Source organism: Scomber scombrus, chromosome 11, assembly GCF_963691925.1.
Source record: "Scomber scombrus chromosome 11, fScoSco1.1, whole genome shotgun sequence".
In the NCBI taxonomy this organism is placed as follows: domain Eukaryota; kingdom Metazoa; phylum Chordata; class Actinopteri; order Scombriformes; family Scombridae; genus Scomber; species Scomber scombrus.
This window is the reverse complement of record NC_084980.1, coordinates 26,955,088-26,974,590: the sequence shown is the minus strand read 5'-3', so window position 1 is coordinate 26,974,590 and position 19,503 is coordinate 26,955,088. Positions and strand designations below refer to the sequence as shown.

General features: G+C 39.9%; 1 protein-coding gene across 1 annotated transcript; it reads right to left on the bottom strand.

Moving 5' to 3' along the window:
* Window positions 1-4,064: 4,064 nt before the first annotated feature.
* On the bottom strand, window positions 4,065-16,299 carry LOC133990083 (protein APCDD1-like). The gene is made up of 4 exons (XM_062428261.1): window positions 16,205-16,299; window positions 15,155-15,680; window positions 6,235-6,556; window positions 4,065-4,528 (listed from the first exon to the last, which is right to left on the bottom strand). The coding sequence occupies exons 1-4, from the start codon at window positions 16,282-16,284 to the stop codon at window positions 4,065-4,067; spliced, it is 1,392 nt and encodes a 463-aa protein (XP_062284245.1). The 5' UTR covers window positions 16,285-16,299.
* Window positions 16,300-19,503: the final 3,204 nt, after the last annotated feature.

Below are 19,503 nucleotides of genomic sequence, written 5' to 3'. Positions count from 1 at the left end.
CCCAAAAAGCAAAACCTGCAATTATTTTATTAAAGTGTAAAGGAATATGATTCATACTGACTCCTGGAGGACAGGGTTAGTGTGGGAAAAGACACAGGATGGTTTTTTTTAAAAGAGGAGTTATATGTTAAACTGGCTGTATCTTTAAAAAAACAAAAAAAGAGTATTGGCTGATTTTAACCACAGATTTATGAGTATCGGCATAAATGTTGGTAGGTAATTCTCTACTACGGTTTCTCCTTACCTAAGATTTGTTTACGAGTATTTAGAAACGGTGTCTATTACTCACCACAGAGTATCAACAAGTTCATTTTTCAGCTGTAAAATGCCTCATTCAGTTATTATATTTTTCACTTACAAGTTTAATCACTAAATTTAAGAAAACTTCTTTATGATGTTTGTTAAAAATGTTAAGATATATAGTATAACTTTTTTTTTTTTTTGAATATTACAAATAAAACATGAATCCTGAATTAGCTTGACTTTTGTAGGTTGGCTATTAAGGAAGCACAGCAGAAGAAGAAAAAAAGGCCTACCACACTTTTTACGTCCTCTTATTGAAGGTACTTCATTTCTAACCAGCCAGACATATTTCTGTTATGTTATTTTAAAATATTCTATGTACGACTGCAACTAATAACTTTATTAATTAATATGTCTTTCAACCCAAAGATACTTGGGACTACAGGACTAAAAACACCAGAAGATATTCACACATGCTGGAACTGGAGAATTTTGTTTTTTTTCTTCTTCCTTAAACGACCCAGAATGATTAATTGATTGTTAAAACAGTTGGCGCTAACTTTTCCATCGATCGACTAATCAGTGCCGCTCTAATTTGGTGCACAGCTGCAGTAGAGTTGGATATAAATCTAAAGTTTTTTGATCTCAGACTGTCTGCAGTAGTCTAACCCTGCCTGCCAACTCGCCTTAAACTCAAGTCTCCCAATGTTTGCACACTAAAAAAAAAACTAAACATTTTTTATCTTGCTTTTCAGTTTGTGATTTGATCTTTTTTTTCATGCTTTTTGAGAAAAAGTCTCCTAAAATCACCTTGGTTCCTGTTTTTCTTCTGCACAGCTGTTTATTTTCAAATTTGTCCCTGTGGAAATACCGTAATACAGAAATAAATCTATAATACAAGGGGCAGATTTTAAATGATCCAACGATAAATTGTCATTCACCATGGAAAACAAACATTCTTGTCTCTTCTTTGCAGGATTTCAGTGTTTGGAAGAAGTTAAATGTAGATGTGGCTGCTTGGAAAAACAGCATAAAAAAAACATAACTCCTTCCTGATTTTCATTGAACATCTCAGACGGTCGTATCAAAAAGCGCTAACAGTATATGATGGTGGATTTTGCCTCCAGCTGTTCCTGTAAAGCATGATTGTACTTGGCATCTACTCCCCCCTTCCATACAAAAAAGGGTTTTTTTTAACGCTCTCATGGCCAGTAAAATAAAAAAAAATCTTAAAGGGATTAACAAAAATATGTTCCCTGCAGGTTTCTTTATATACAAGATACACAAATCTGATGTAACCTATCCACGAGTATCAGATCAACACTGAAGAGTATCAAACCTTTAATCTCATACATGTATCCAGTTACAAAGACATTTCTCGGGGGCCTAATACAGGTTCTTTATTCTGGGTACACTGAACAAGATTCTGCAACATCAATGACAGTAAACTGGCCGTGAAGAATTACTGTACAGTCACTTCTTTGATTTTTAATGATAGAAATGAAGTATGCTGTTTTCTGTTTAGTCCTTTAATTTTTATTTTAACTGTTGAACACAGTTTATGTATGCTGGTAGCATGCTGGTAAGATCCATACAGGTACTGGTCCTCTTTCCACACGTTGCTGGAAGTGATGACATCCCAGAGTCGGTCACAATCAAGATTACAACTGATGCGCGCTAATGTTGCACCACATCTAAAGATATTGACGCCAGTGGAGGTATTTGGGATTTATACCACAGTTATTTTAAGAAAACACCCGGAGGAGTGAAGAGCACTAATCTATTGTTGTGTCATTTCACAGATTTACTGCTGAAAGATCTATCGGAGCTCCACATGACGATCAGGTAAGACGTGGCCTACTATGCAGTGCTTTCAACAGAGCAGAATTTCATCCTAAATACACAGACGTCCAGTTATGTATATAAAAGGACACCTGTGTTACTCTGGGGAAAAGCACAGAAGTTCATTAAAGGTCCAGCGTGTAGGATTTAGTGGCATCTAGTGGTGAGGTTGCAGATTACAACCAACTGAATACCCCTCCCCTTGTCCTTGTCCATTCTGGGCTACTGTAGAAACATGGTGGAAATATGTAAATATAAAAGGGCTCATTCTAAAAAGGTGATAAAAACACAATAAAACACACATTAAAAACACGTCAACAACACACAGACAAAACTTATTATGTTCCATTTCTGCCAAGTCCGTTCCACTTGATGCCACTAAATTCTACACACTGCACCTTTAAATTTAAAGCCTTAATATTTACCAAGACATTTTTTGCAGTTAAAGTCAAATTGTTCTTTAAATACCAACTTTTACACCACAGTCGCTCAGTTGTTGGGTTTTTTTTTTTTTACACCAACTGTTCCACATTACGACATGTGACGCTGAGGGTGGGTCCACTTATGTTTGGAATAGAAAGTAACAAAAGGCAGATGGCCGTGCAGTAGCTCTTGTCACACTTTAAAAAAAAAAAATTAACAAATTACAAGTTGTGATGATGTCACATTTGAAACTGGTGCTAGTTTCCAAAGTCGCAGTTTGATATGATGTCAGCTTGTGATGTAGTTTTTTAAATTTCTTGCAATTATAGTTCACAAGTACATGTAGTGTAGCTAAAATTAGCCATAAAACAGGACTGAAATGTATATATGTTGTGTTGGTCCCTGCAGTTAACGTATGAGAGCCCACAAGATGCCATATTTTGATAAAAATGTGAATCTACAAAACTATTTTATGAAAAACACGGATGTAATAAAGTCCAGCTGTGTTACAGATGTGCATCCAACACAAGACTGGGCAACAAATCAATCAATAGTTAACGGTATGTAATGATCGTTTTGCAAACTCTACTGCCAATTTAGTGATTACAAGTAAATTGTGATTAAAAACATTTTTCACATGAAGAACTTTGTCATGAAATGCACAACAGCAGGTCATAGTTCATTACTTTTGATTATGTTGTGATTTTACACAGTTCTAATTTAAAATTAAAATGGTTTGGTTTATGTTAAGTTTGACAGTATATCTGACGTCTTCATGCCTTCATGTTGAGGCAATGCTAGTTTATTCTCCAGGTGCAGTTTTCCACTGAAAGTATGTCAATTTTAAAGTAGCCCCAATAAAAAAAAGTGAGGTGTAGGCCAGTGAAGATGCAGCTGTGAGAAGTGAAGGAGTAAAACAGTTTCTCTTTACAATGCACAGAAGATAATTAACTGCAGATGAAAAACATCTCTTGTAACCAAAAATATGATCTTTATGTGGATGGATATAGATGACTGCTGCAGAGTTCACCGTTTTGTAAAGCTATATTTAAAAGAGACTGTTTTAATATACAAGCACTGTAGTTCCCTTTCACTTTGAATGGTGACAATCCACAAGCGCATCTCCTCGAGACAGAGAGCTCATTGTCAAAGAGTTCAGCACAGAAGATGTTTCCATGGATAAAATAGCATCTTTTTGCGGTGAAAAAAAAAAATCGAATGACTTGTTAGTTGCATGTAAATACACTTTATAAAACACTCTCTCAGGTCTGTGTGGATATATAGAAATCTTTGTATATTTGTGGAAACAGAAAGGTCTTTGAATCCACTCTAAAGTGCAGTTTCTGTGGTGCAGCGGTCAAGTCTTTGGTAGCTGGGAAGGAGTTCAGAGGATTTAAGGAGACCAGTTTTCATCCTCCTCTGCGTCAGAAAGTGAAAGTTTTAAATTTGTTGTTTTAACAAGCGGTCTCCCTGTACAGTCAGAGCCCTCTTTGTAATCCACACTCTCGTCTCGTCCTGTTGTGTCTCGGTGTAGAAAAAAAGCCTAAAACCGCTCTCTAGCTTTGCCAGCATGGAAGCAGGGACATGAAAAATGCGACGAGAACCACCATGACGTGTTCCTGGCTGCCTCGGAGCCGTCCTGTGCAGTCATTGCGGAGCCGCTGAGGCCTGTCGCTGTCGTCCCCGTGGCCGTAGTCCGATGACTGGCTGCTGGCTGAACACTGGACCAGAGGCATCTGGTAGGAGGTGGCACGCTTCTCCGGCCGGTCCGGGCTGGAGCCGTCGCTGGGACGCTGGCCGTTGTAGAGGAGGTATCGGCCGTGGGCGTCTTGCTCCATGCGGAAGAGCTCGTACTCCGTGTGGGGGAGCCGGATGCCCAGTGCCACGCAGCCGTTGGTTACGGTGACATCCTGCTCCACTCCGATCTGCCAGGACCTCTCTGCACCACACTCGTTACCGTTGAAGACGTTGAGGAGGGAAGTGGTGGCAAAGTCCATGGGTGTCACTCTCATGTGGTTCACTAGAGGGGGCAAGACACATGAAGACCTGTGAGGAGCTTATCAGCAGCTTAAAGCTCTAATGAACAGCAGTGATTGAAGTCAAACAGATGATCTAAACCAATTTATTCAAAGTCTATAATCTATAGTTTTATATTAATGATGGATCACATGTCTACTGTGAAAGGGTTTGTTTGTTGTTATGAGAAATATCATCACACTACGTTTTCCCCTCAGCACAGTAGAGCCTTATTACATCTTCTAGTCATTGTGTTGGTAGTGCAGCAACTTTACTGTGTTGGTTCATTCTCAACTGTTGTTTTTGCAGCTGTTTTTCTATGAAAAATCTCTAGAGACGCATAGCGGCAACAGCCAAAACTATGAACATAACAAAGTTGTAAAACTGGAATTATCTCCCAAGTCTTCAGCTTGATGATCTTATTCAGAATACTTTACTCTTTTCATTTTTGGTTCTAGTTCATTGTACAAAAAAAGTTCACGTTGACTTATAATTACAAACAGGAAATCACCTGGTCTAAATGACCTCATTCAGGAGCGTTTCTAACATATTCATCAGTGCTACTTGAACCTGTGACAGGAAGTCAAAACAGATTATTTTCTGGTGACTGACGTCAAATCATGTTGCCTTTCGCTGCATTCGCAGGCTCCACTTTAAAGATAGTTTAAAGTTTTAGGGGAAATTTTCAAAAATACACTTTCTTTCCGAGAGTTATGATGACGAGATCAATATCACTTACATCTAAATATAAAGCTACAGCCAGGAAACAGTGAGTTTAGTATAGACTGGAAACAAGGAAATGGCTCCAAAAGGTCACAAAATGCACCTACCAGCACCTCTAAAAGTAATGATCCATCTCATTAGTTTAATCCTAAAACTTCTGCTGACTCCAGGAAGTCACTGCACATAAACTCTGGTAAAAACAACCAACTGTCATTTTTACACTTTAGTTTATGTCCAAATTAAACAAACCAGATGTAACATTTTAATTAGAGAGTTTTAGAAATGCTGATAGATAGATTTTCCTTCTGGCTCCAGCAACATATTAATAGTACAGACATGGCAGTGGGATAAATCTTTTCCCAAAATACAAAACTTCCTTAAATGTATCTGTTACAAAGATTTGAGCAGTTTTGGTCATGAGCATCCATCATGCCTCGAGTGAATAATGTGGACGTGTGTATTTAAATACCATGTCCTGTTGTGGAACAGCCTTCCAGTCTTTAAATATGAAAGAAGCTTATAGAAGAAAGATTAGGACTTTCTTGTTTGGTTGTAATTGTCTTTCTGATGCAAGTTATTTTTTCGGTGTTTTATTGGTCTTTTAGGATTGAGTTTTTCTATGCTAAATGTTTTGTGCCTCTTTGTCTTCTAACGTCTTTGGACCATGTTTGAAAATAAGTCATCTTTTGTCTGTGTCTGATAATGATTCTGAATGCATACGCGTCAAAAATTTACATCATAAAATCCTATTTTTACTCTAGTTTGTGGTCATGATGTGTGTGAATGGAGCCTAAAGTCTTATATTCAAGTTAAAGTCACAAACTGAGTGTAGAGGATACAAGTATTTGCCTCCATAAAATGAGGTCGAAGGCAGAAAAATGAGCAGTTTCAGAAAAAAAAGGAAGAATGGAGAAAATGTTTAAAGTAGTGGAACAAAACAAAATGTTGGCGTGACTTGAAATGTCTCAGAGAATAGCACTAAGTTACCTTTGAAAACAAAATCCGTCCCTCCCATGATGCGGGTGGAGTGAAGCCCTCGGCTGTAGCGTCCGCGGGCGTAGATGGTGAAGGTGGGGTGTTTGCAGACGGGGTCAGAGTAATGGTAGTAGTGACCCTCCCAGGTGTGGTTGTTGTCGTGGAAGATGAAGTGACGGGTGAGGAAGAGGACCTCGGGGCGAACCTCGCAGCGCTGGCTCACCCACTGGCCGTACAGACCGACGGTCAGGTCGGCCCGCGGCGGCAGGATGGGAGGGTGGAACTCATCTGAGCGGTAGATGACGCGACAGGCGATGCAGCCGTGGTCGTGGTTCTGGAAAATAAAGGGGAGAGAATGTTAATACTCATTTTATAAAACACTTTGTAGTCATTTGAAGAAGTTCTTTGTCAATTTGTCAATGTAGCAACTAAAGTAAAACAGACATTGTAAGCTTCATTCACACAACACATTTCAAACTACTACTACATAAAAGTTACAGATCTACTGCTGCAAGGACTCAAAGTAAAGAGTTACAGATACAAAATTATTAAAACTTCATTGGGTTGGAGATGTGTTACTTTAAGGACATCAAGCAGGAGATTAAAGCTACTATGAGTAAGATTTGAGTAGAACGAGCAGATCTTTTTTCAACTTGGCACCCCCCCATTAGTAGTAGTGGTATCAACCGTAAAGACAATGATACAAGCTCCACCCCCCCATGCGAAACCTCGAAACACTGAAATGATAAGAGCTTTAACTGGGATTGCCTAATTTTTCTACAAATAAATTATTTTTAAAGAAGCTTTAAATCAAAAATAAATACAACACATGGCTTTATAATGAATGGATCTTGTTGAAGGTATCAGGAGGAATTTATTTGGCTTAGTGATTTTCATAGTGGAAAACATGAAGTGATAAATCATGGTGATAAGAGACACAAAAACCCAAGTGATAGTAGATTTGAGCCAGATACCAATATTTAAGATTTAAAAGGGTTTAAAAAAAATTTGATAAATATCAAAAACATAAAATCCACAAACACTTTTGCTTAGGATTCCTTAAAAAGTTGCCTAATGGATTTCTGACCACTAGAGGTGCTGTGGAGCAACATTTCTATGAGGGCCTGTGTTTGCATGGAGATAATCTGCAGCTAGTTTAGCAAACATGCATGTTTAAATATTTTTTTTAAAGGCTGGCTTTTTGGATTTTTAATGAGAAAGGAACTGTATATTGAGTATAAAACAATATGTTTTGATGAGAAAGGAACTGTACTAAAAACATACTTGTTAAGTATTGAGTATAAAACAATACGTTTTGATGAGAAATTTGTTCATAAGAAAACTCCACGAGGCCTCTTTTAAATGAGTAAGATAGTGTTCATACTGACTGCAACATTATACAGTTGAAAAACACATTTGTCAGTGTGTGTGTGTGTGTGTGTGTGTGTGTGTGTGTGTGTGTGTGTGTGTGTGTGTGTGTGTGTGTGTGTGTGTGTGTGTGTGTGTGTGTGTGTGTGTGTGTGTGTGTGTGTGTGCTTTCTGCCGGACAAACGATGTAACATCGGCCGGTGTATCAGCTCAGCCGTTTTATCACCCAAGTCCTAAAAAAAGCAGGCGTATAAAAGGAAATTTTTACATCTGAGGTCACAAAAAACCCCAAGGGCGCCTGAAAGTTGAGCAATGAAGCCTTCACATGACACAATCAATAAGTTGTTGAGGTTGTAAATTGTTTACAAACTCAAAGCGGAGGTTGCCACTGAGCATCCCAGAGAGGAAATCCAGCATGTGCTATGAAAGCTGTCACCGCTCAAAGCTTTTTTAATCCATCATCTGTATATTGTGTCATGAAATCCACATAAAGGACTGCTGGCGTCTGTTCAGAGTTGAAGGAGGAAAAACTATTTCCTTCAGTCTGAACCTCTTGAGTGTTGGAATCAGGACAACGTTCCAACATTTTCTCAGGGTGATCACATCGTTTACTGTAAAAAGGCAGATGTCTGGTCAAACAAAAGCCATCACAACAGGAAGTCACACAGGGAACGGCGAGCTGAGATTTAATGCTCCTTAAAAAAAAAAAAAAAGCAGCACTGGGATGCACTTTATGCACCCTGTTGACAAAAGAGTTTGTTACTCCAGGAGTGATCATAAATCCTGTTCAGTTCATATCACGTCTGGTTTATGTGATCACAGAGTCCACAGATGGGACCAGCTGCGGATCTCTGGCCCATGAAAAAGGACTTTGGTGCCTGATGGATTCGGATCTGGAAGCTGTCGTACTGTATTCCACAAAATCTCCTCCAAAGACTTCACTCCAGGGAGGCGGTGGAGTTTTTGTTATTTGAGGGTGGTCAAAATTTAAGACCTAACCTCCCTAACTCAATCGCTCTTTTTTCCCAGACAAAGTTCTGTCCGCAGGAGATTTATGAGGCGTGGGGACACAAAAGGAGAACGCTCAAAGAAAGAAAGAAAAAAAGAAAACAGGAGTATCGCTACATCGTAGATATGAGATAATCCCAGTGCAGCTCCATAACCACCTCAGAGTGAGAGGTTAATGGGAGGCCTCCTGTGTGTATGACAGCATACTGCATTTTTTCAGGTGTGTATATATATGGGCACTTGTGCATCTGTGCTGATGTTTTATGCATGCGAGTAAGAAATATATACGTAGAGGGAGAAAAATAAATACAGAATGCAGAGAAAAATATGCACTGTACATGATTTTCAGCGTACATATGTTAAGACGAAAAAAGAAAAAAAAAAGAGCATGAAGGGGAGAGTTTCTTTTGCAGGTGTGGAAAACTTGTTCCAGATCTGCAGGAACTTTGAGCCCATAAAACACAGCCAGCCTGTCTGAGCTGGGGGAAAAAAAACAACCCATATCTTCCTATTATGGACATTCATCTCACAGCGGCTAAGGTGGTGAATAGGGCAACATATAAAAAGTTTGTAATCATCAGCAATCATCACAACTTGAGTGTTGAAGCCAGCTCAGAGGTGCCTCAGGCGAGCTTTAAACAACACCAATTTCTGTGCAATTATTCGCAAGTTGCAAATAAAAGTTTTACTATTTCTACGAAATGATACCGGACGGTTCCTCAATTGAGAAAATTTGCACAGACCTGGATTTGAACCTTGTAAAACCAAACTAACACTGATAGGAAATAAAGATTTACACGTTTTCTCTGTAGGACATTCCAACCTAAACATCTAATAAACATCCCGTTTATTTGCTCTAACTTTATGTGTGTCAAAGTGGCAATTCTGACAATAATATAAAGAATATATTAAACGTTTGTCTTTGTTAACTAATGTCTCAAGCTTCAACACTCTCGGACATGGCCGTTATTTTCTCATTTCCAGCTTGTAGTTTGGATTTTTCCATTTAAAAAAAAAAATCTACCAACCAAATTGTTATTAGTGGTAAACTAAACTCCAAGAGTGCATTATGTTCCACATGAACACATCGTCATCCCTTGAATGAGCCTCTTATTGATGACATCTGATGTAAAATAAATGAGCAACATCAAAAGGATTACAGGCTGCAACTAATAACTTTCACGATTGATTTATGTGCTCATTATTTTCTCGACACTTGATTACATTTTAAATCGAGGAAATACGAAAAAAATAGTGATTATTGCCCTTCCAATTTCTTAGTACCAGAGGTAATGTTCTGAAATCACACAAACCACAAAATATAAAAATATAACTAGAAGCTAGATTTAGAAAATGTTTGGCGTTTTGTTTTAACGATGATTAAATGATGATCATTAAGGTCGGCAATTATTTTTCTGTCATTGACTAATTGTCTAATTGTTACAAGACACCAAAGGAAAATTACCTTGAAACACAGTCACCAGTGAAAAGATGTGATGCTATGAGACATGGACATGAACCAGAGGTGTGTCAAACTTTATATTTCAGATTTAATCAATTTACATTTGTAGGCAGGTTTCTTCACAGGAGTAAACATGGATTCATTCTAGTCCAACACTAAACTTGTTTCTCAATGAATATTTTCGCATAATCTTGTCTTAATCTCTGTGAAACTGAACCATAGTGTCCATCGTGCAAAACCTTGTGTCATGATTAATTTATGAGTAGATCCCATACTGAAAAGCAAAGTATGTTTTTACTGTAACCGAAGAAAAATGAAGGAATGCGGAACAATATTTCTGCCTTGCTTCGTATAAACAACATGTATTCATTTAATTTGTAACTACTACATTTGGCACACAAGCAGTGGTACCATATGAGGTACAATCCAAAACCACAGTAGCTCTGGGACAATTGGAACCGAATTTCACTTTGTTTGGCAGCCATTTTTTTATTTGGACATTTTGGGGATTACCACCATATTTTAAGGGGAAGACAGTATCCACAAGCAAATATTGTATGTGGAACAAAAAGCAGCCCAGACTTAAAGATGCCAAAGACACTATACTTATGTGTTAAGATGCTGATATACTTACAGCTGGGTCTGTATCTGTCCTGTAAGAGTCTTATCTTGGACTAACTAGCTTCATTTCTGCAGCAAAAGGACAAATAATCCGAACTCAGTAAAGCAGAACACATTAGCTTCTCTCCATGTAAAAACCCTGAGTAACTGTGAAACACTTAAAACAGCAGCAATGATATAAAACAGGCATCCCTCCCTAACATAGATCATTATCAAGTAGTCAATAATCTGCCTCAGTGAAACAGCAATGAACCGGTGACATAAAGTGGAGAAAAACAAAATTTAAAAAACAAAAAGTCTGCTGCCTCGCTCTTGCATCACTGCTGAGATCCACCCAATAACCACAAATGAACGCGCTGGCACCAGCAAATGTTCTGGACCCGCACCAGCCTCTGGGTACACCACTTAAGATTAATGGATCGGATAGTCACCATGGCCATAAAAGTCCCAGAAAAAGGAACCATTACAACCTCAAAGGATGGTTGAGTTGAGAATACTTTGTGTAGGAAGGAGTGAGGTATTTTCTACCACTGTTTCACTGAAAAATATGTCATGAGTACTGTATGTGCATAACTGATTACCAATGAGCCGCTACATTTACCACAGCTATAAAATTAGACAACATTAAGGATGTTAAAAATGCCTTTATGGGCAGCAACTATAATCCAGACCTGTATCATTATAGAAACACGTCACTAAACTTCAAGGGTCAGTTAAACCAAATGACAGACCTGCAGATAGTTTTCATGTACTGAGGTTTTGAGTTATCAGCATTTTTAATCAGGGATTTTCACTTCCAAAGTACTTTAAAATAATGACACTTAAAAACAAGCATTAACCAGGTTTTTCCCCCCATTTATGTTTTGATATATTGTTACATTATAAAGTTGATATGTTGGATTTGTTATCAAAAAATTGTATTTAACCCTCCTGTTGTCCTCGAGTCAAGGATGGAAGGGAGGAAGAAGGAAGGAAAGGAGGAAGGAAGGAAGTAGGAAAGATGGAAGGGAGGAAGGAAGGGAGGATGGAAGATAAAGAGGGAGGAAGGAAAGGAGGAAGGGAGGAAGAAGGAAGGATGTAAGGGAGGAAGAAGGAAGGAAAGGAGGGAGAGAGGGAGGAAGGAAGGAAGGAAGGACAGAGGAAAGGAGGGAGAGAGGGAGGGAAGAAGGAAGGAAGGACGGAGGAAAGAAGGAAGGAGGGAGGGAGGGAGAAAGGAAAAGAGGAAGGGAGGAAGGAAAGGAAGGAAGGAAGGAAGGAAGGAAGGAAGGAAGGAGGGAAGGACAGAAGGTAAGAAGGAACAGTCGAAACAGACGGGGTCAATTTGACCCGGGAGGACGACACGAAGGTTAAAAAACATCCAATAGGCACAGAGTGGCATTAGCATTTATTTGGAGTCATGGTTCTTCACATCATGAAATCTAATACTCCTTTCCTTTGTTTTTAGCTCCATTTTGGTCTCCACCAACTTCTGAGGAAATTATCCAAGTCTTTAGCTGCTAAATGCTCCACTACGTTCACCAGCTAGATGATAACAACAGCTCCTGCCTGAGTCTGGAAATAACCCCGATGACCAAAAAAACAAGCTCAAGCGAAAAGTCTGTGGGTTTGTCATGATGAACAACATCTCTTCAACATAGTAATTTAGTAATAGTAGTAATATGTAATTTGGACCCTTTATTGATATGAAAATATTGATTCATGCAGCTTAAAATGCTCCAAAATGAAGATAAGCCAAAGTACACAATAAGTTTATATTGGAACGACGTTCTACCAAAAGAAAAAAGCTCTTTTGAAAACTGTCAAAAGCATTTTCTGTGGATTACTCAGAGTAACATGGACAATGTTTCTGGAAAAAGATGTTTTTTACTGAGTATTTTTAAAATGTCATTTTTTAAAGCTGGTTGCACCACAAGCAGGATTTCATCAACTTCCATTTTATTGAGGTTACAGAAGACATTTAAAAAGACCGATATCTCAAAACCTCAGTACTCGTACTATAATATATTTTTTTGTTGGCCTTTTAAAGCAAAGTGTGATCATGCTAAATGGATTGTAACTGCAACTTCAAAAGTGCACCTAAAAAAGTGAATCATAGCTCGATCGACACCCTGTCTTTATTTTTTATTCAGAAAAGATGGAGGACAAATAGAGAGCATGCAACATTTTGATTTGAGCCTCAGGCATGCATGAAATCAGACCTGGTATGCGCTCGCTGGAATTATTCAAACGGCCACATGATTCCAAAATTCTAGGAATACCACATGTTGATCGCTCCCAGAGATAGGCCGGGGTTTCACATTGCGCCTCTGCGGGCCGGAGGAGCTTAAGGAGAGCAGCTCTGGTCATTACAGCGCCACAGGGGAGCATGTCTGATCACAGCTTCTCACTCCACACACTGTTTACATTCTGATCAGTAACACCAAGCCCCATCATCCCTGTACAAATGGGTGTTTATTTAGACAGTGGACCCGAACAAGATTTCACCGTAATCTCCGTAGAGGGTGACAGTGAAAACACCACTCTAGGGTTTCACCCAGCGGGAAACTGCTGTTCGGCAGTGTAAATAGAGAAATTACATCCCGTAAGCACAGATTTGGGAGATGAAATCTGTGTGTGTACATAGTTTCTGGTTTCTATCTGTGCAAATGTTTAGTGTATGAAAAGTATACATGGACAAGATTGCCGACATACACGTTGAGCTTAACTCAGAATAACACATTTTGTTGTTTTAATCTATTTGCTGCAACAGGTGGATGAGATTTACACATTTTTCTCACAAGCTCTCATGACAAAAAACTATACATCATATTGACATTCCAGCTGTCTGCACTCGTTTAACATTCATTGTTTTTTTTCCGATCGATCCACCCATCCGCTACGCCTTAAACAAAACCGTAATGGCTTATTTTTAAAACACTATTTTAACCGTGTTTCCTGTGATTTTCCTGGTGTGTGTGGTCTTTTGCGGTGTGGAGGGTCGACACAGTGGGAGGAGAGTTGAGCAGAGGTTGCTCACGGCGCTGCGCACTCAGGACAGAAAACAAAAGTCTTCCTCCGGCCTGAGCTGTGCGTTCCAACAAACACAAAACGCAGAGTGGGAAGTATTTTCATTCTTTCATTCTTGCAGTGACTCCTACTGGTAAGTTGGGACACCTAAACAGTGGGGAGGAGGGGGGGTCTGTGTGTGAATACCATAGACTGTATATAAAATGGACGTAACATCCGTGACGTCACCCATTGGTTTGTGGACTGCTGCTTGGAAGCGAATAGTTTCGGATCTGAGCAGCGCCATCTTGAAAATTTCCAGTGCATGCCGGGTAAAAAAAAAACACGGATTCTACTTATATGGGCATCAGGAGGAGCATGAGGCGCCCTCCTGAACCTGGGAACCAATCAACCTGTCAATCACGACGTAGCCGCGCCCTAATGCATACCCTGCTTTATCGTCACATATAAAATCAGGGAGGCCAAAATGTCCCAAATGAACATCATACTGCATTGAAGAAGGCTTTAAACTAGCGATTGAGACCATAAACACATTTTGAAAACGTTTATTGAGGTTAGAAATCAAGTGAGAAGTTGGTGAATTCTCCATTGACTTGTATAGAGACGGAAGTCCTTTTGACACCAAAACGGTCGCCCCCTGGTGGCCTTTTGATAGAATGCAGTTTTAAGTTACTTCCGCGTTCGCATCATTTCAGAGGACCAGAACTCCCCGCCTGGTGAATACGGACAGTTAATGGGTTTCATTAATTGGCTGAGGAATACCTGTGCTGACACATTTACCACAAGTGCTGTCTCTCTAAGACAACACTCTCAGCGCCACCACATCGTAAATGCTGCACAGTCTCAAAAAGCTATTGATATCTACTGCATTGTTTCCCATACCGATTTGGCTCATGGAAACAACCACCTGTGCTGCCTTGTCACAGGCTGAATAATAGATGGCATAAAAGTTAAGAGATCATCAGTGATGACAAGTCATGCTGAGGGTTACACAAATGTCAGCAAAATGTCATGGCAATCCATTTAACAGTTGTTGAGAGGTTTCATTTAAAAATCACAAATGTCCGACGTCATTTTGGTGCGAGATGAAAAGTCAAGAGCTCGGCAAAATGATTAGGCTTCAGCCTCTGGGAACTATGGATGTCTGAACTAGATTTAAAAGGAAACCCATTGAATAGTTGTTGAGATATTTCACTCTGAATCAAATAAGTAGACAAACTGACATATTCATTCCTAGAGCCACGCTAAAAAAAAAAGTCTAAAAAGATAAACTTGTGTTGCATTATTCAGTTTGTTCTCATTTCTTCTTCTGAGAATTGTCTTGTGTTGTCTTGGGATGGGAATGAGTAATCTACAGGATAATTGCAGCTCTAAATAAACTTACTTTTTTCCCCCTACACAGTCTGCAGCCACATTTCACCTTCATCCCTCTAAACCCTTCTTGACAAATAACCATGAGGAACTGACCTTAGCATTCTGCAGGGCGGTCTGGTAGCTGGACGGCTTGTAGTACAACCTCTGGGACGGCTCAGTGTGGATGTCGCCTAGAAACAGCTCCTCCACCAGGTGATCCAGGTTGTGATGCATGTACTGCTTCTCCACCCGCAGCAGCTGCAGCTCGTGCATGGCGAAGTTGAGCTCCCTGGAGCAGTCGTAGCCGCCCTCCTCACTCCACAGCTCATACATCACACTGTGCTCCCATGGGTCCTTCACAGCCCCTCGGCAGCTGCGGTTCAACCTCTGGCTGAGCTCCTTGGCCACAGTGGCTGTATGACACACCATCTGGATACGGTGGAGGCGGTACTCTGCTTCGGTGCCACCGCGGATGATCCAGGAGGCCTGACGTAAGCACAGGCGACCCCGGATCACCAGCGTGTAGATGGGTTTGGTGCAGTGGTTGTCCTCGTAGTAGAACTGGTGGGCCTGGAAGGTGTTGTTGGAGTAGAAGCGATAGGAGCGCGTCAGAAACTCTGGACCTGGTCTCACCTCACATCTGCACCAGAAGAGAGGAGTTCACATTAATACAAGTTCATGTTGCACCACATCTCTGTGTTCTATGGCTATGAAGCCAGTGTTTTAAGTTTGAGCCCATTAACTACAAATTACACACTTCCAACATCCAACCAAAGTAATGCTTTTATTTGAACTTAAAACATGTAGTTCACTTTCTTGGCTCAAAGGTAAGTTGTGTTTATGTGGTAATGCTAGTTGCTGGAGGGGACAGAGCATTTAAAACTCAGAATCTGAAGATTTAACAGTAAAATGCTGCTGGGAAAAAAATCATTTGTATGCTTCAGAAAACAGTTGACTGTAGTTCAAGTACAAAATAAATGGCTTGTAGCTGATTAATCCAAACATGGAAAAGTACAAATATATTTTATCCATAAATCATAATCCCCACTATCAGCTGTACTTCTTCAAATGTTGTGAAAAAACACTGTAGTTAAACCACATTCTATATGTTCTTAAACATTTGGAGTGGATCTTTATTGGGGAAAAGGTAGAAAGAAAACAAACCTGGTGGACACCCAGTGACCCTCTACGTTAGGAGGCATCTGGACAGTGATGCGAGCTCCATTGTGAAGGTGCTTCAGCATGTGATGGCACTGGGAGTCTTTCAGCGACCGGCCGAAGGCTTTCTCCAGGGAGAGATGGCTCGACCGGCCCTCTAGAGAGGAACCTCCAGCCCAACCTGAGGGAACAACTACGACAATCAAGGTTTGGCTCAGCTCAGATTTTACTTTACTTGGAAAAAGAATTAAAAAAAATAGAAAAGTTGCTTTAAATCTATGAGGCATTTGAGTAATATGAGAAAGAGACATTTCAGATTTCAAAGAAGTCCTGAGAAATTAGGATTAAAGTTTAGAGATGGTTGATCATTTTCTAGTCAAAGATACACTTTTAGTTCCTTTTTATTATTCATCTTTGAGGAAGGAGGTAATGAAATCCTGAACAGTATGAAATAACAAATGCAAGCTTATGTTACCTCTTAGATCTTTACATCTTAATAAATGAACCACAACCGCTTTTAAGGCAAACTAATAAGAAAGTTAATTACGCTGAGATCAAACAGAGGAAGCAGTTTCCTTGTTGGTTTGAAGTTGGCTCTCATGTTTTCACTCTGCTTATTCAATCTGCCATTCCCTCTTTGAAGCGTTTAGTGGCTTTCATTTAGTCACTTTAACTCATGTCATCACCCGGGGATTACAGGGCTTTATCAGTGACCTGCAACACCTGGTATGAGTGGAGTCCTCGTGGGTTAATATTAGCTGAACATGTGATGAAAATGCAAAAGCTTAGATGTCTAAGTTCAAGAACCAATAGGTGGCTTTTCTTTTTTTTCTAATCGCAGCAGCCTAAAAAGAATACGAAACGAACATGAGACAAAAGTGAGTCGATTTTTCTGAAGTTAAAAGGACATGAGCAGCATGGAAAATATTCATTTCCCACCCTGTCAGCGTACCCTCGATGCACCACATGAAATAACAATACCTTCAACAATGGGCTGAGCTTAAGGAGATGAAATATCGGAAATGAAAGCATTTTCAAAGCCTGCAGCCAAAGAAAAGCCTCGGAGCTCACATTCCAGCAGAGATTGATGCTATGTAATACAGTAATATCATCAAAATCTACCTTGAAATATGAGGACTTTGCCTTAAATTCTTTCTATCGGACCCGACATGCCCGGCAATATCATCCAACACCTTGGAATGCCGCTGTGGTCGCCTCTGTGCTTTTAATTTGAGACTAATAACACTGAGGTAGGAACAAAAACATCTGATTAAAAAGAACCCTAAGCTCCACGTAGAACAAAGCTCCATCCAGCTGTTTTACACCCAGCGAAGCAGCTCCTATGTGCGTTAGCTGAGGCTTGTGTGTAAATCACCACATCACAGCGCTACTCAGTGGAAAACACTGGACAGTGGGGAGACTTGATCCTCCGACTCAGCTGGTGGCATTAGTAACGCTTCACTGCTGGCTACAGCGGTGTTAAAAATCAAAGAAAAGACTTCACAGTGTTCTACATATTGTGTGTGTGTGTGTGCACCTGCAGCCAGGCCTGCACCAGGGGAAAGAGCCTGAGTGGCTGCCAAGAGGCAACAGCTTGTTTTTTACCATGTGAAGAACAGAAACTACCAATGTGTGAATTTAAAAGAGGAAATGTGTTAAGATGTGAGATGGAAACACACTTTTAACCTCGCCAGGGTTTGCACAGGTCATAGAATACCTTAGTCTTAATAGCAGGTGAATTTCAGGGTAGGGCACACACACAAACACCATGTTTACAATACAAATATATGCCTTCACATGAATGCAATACTGTGGGTGCATACACATGTGCACACAGTCCTGTACTTTGTTTCAAGGTGTACAGTCACAAGTTTAAAAAGTACAAATACAAAAATTATAAATCTCTTTCTTAGTAGATGGAGTTTCCTCGGTCGTCATTGTGAGACATGACTGGAAAAAGCTAGTAAGTGGACTTTGATTTATTGATATTTGAAAAAAAGTTGTTCATCTGAGGTTTAAAGTTCACTCTTGGCCTAACAAACACTTAAGAAAACCCCACAAGCTCCATTTAGTAGCTGTTCTGGTTCCATTTGGAGTATATCACATGTTAATCATCAGTAAATGGGCTTTTGCTCCGTTATGTTTTTCATTATTGAGATAAATCTGATCTGCAACAATCTGATTTTCATAATTAATACATCTGCTGATTATTTTCTTCTTTAATTAATTAATAGCTTGATCTGTAGGTCTGAAGATTCTGTCGTTCAGGTCATGGTTAACCAAGGAGGGTTGAATCAAGGGCAACTGGACTTAGTTATAGATACTTGAACATGTAGTTGAGTAATGAGTGGTGTCGTAGACCTCCTCCGAATACATTTTCATTTTAAAACCTAGCACCTACACTACTCCATCATTTTCAAAACCCACTAAATCACAGACTTTTGAAAACGCTGCTGACCCTGTTTAACTTTGAAAACTGCAGGATTGTTTTAGTCCGGACGGGTGGAAACAATGATGCAGACGCCCACGTTCGTTTCCTGATTGGGTCTCATCAGTCACAACGCGTCCTCCCCTGATTCGTCACGCGTCTATCGATATCAGCCTCGACTACCACAAATTAATTCAACATGGAATAATTAATCACAGGTGTTGCGGACCTTATCGTCTACGCTAGCAGCTGTTGCGTAGTTACATTCTGCATTTTATAAAGCTAATACCAACTACACGCACAGGATGAGCGCTATTTATTATTTGAGTGATTTGGGACAATTCCCATGTCCAGCAGCATTATTTTCAGGCATGTTAGTGTGGACGGAGATTATTCTGAAACAGTGCTACAACACTTGTGTGGTTGGAGATCTTTATTATTTCTCTACTTTGACACTGATGGCTTCCTTCACTCCTCTTTCAATCAATCGGTCCTCCCTATCCAAAATACACACATTATTGTCCTAATTGTGTAAATGGTAAATGGACTGTACTTATATAGCGCCTTTCTAGTCTTTACGACCACTCAAAGCGCTTTACACTACATTTCATTCACCCATTAATACACTGATGGCAGGAGCTACCACGCAGGATGCCAACCTGCACATCAGGAGGAAGTTAACCATTCACTTGCATTCATACACCGTTGGCACAGTGTCTTGCCCAATGACTGGAGGAGCCGGGAATCGAACCGCCAATCTTCGAATTGGAGGACGCAACACGTTTGCTTGGTTGTTTAGTCTGTGCATTACTCCCTGCATTGGACTGCATACACTGTGTGCGTCTTTTGGGTGGACCAGTTTCTGTCTGTGTGTTGC

Bases quoted from the DNA above. Each gene is read 5' to 3' on its own strand.
- LOC133990083 (XM_062428261.1), bottom strand. From the start codon at position 16,284: ATGCTGAAGCACCTTCACAATGGAGCTCGCATCACTGTCCAGATGCCT. The intron at 15,681-16,204 runs GTTTGTTTTCTT...CTTCTGGTGCAG, and splicing joins GGTCACTGGGTGTCCACCAG to ATGTGAGGTGAGACCAGGTC. The intron at 4,529-6,234 runs GTAACTTAGTGC...TGCCCCCTCTAG, and splicing joins GACGGATTTTGTTTTCAAAG to TGAACCACATGAGAGTGACA.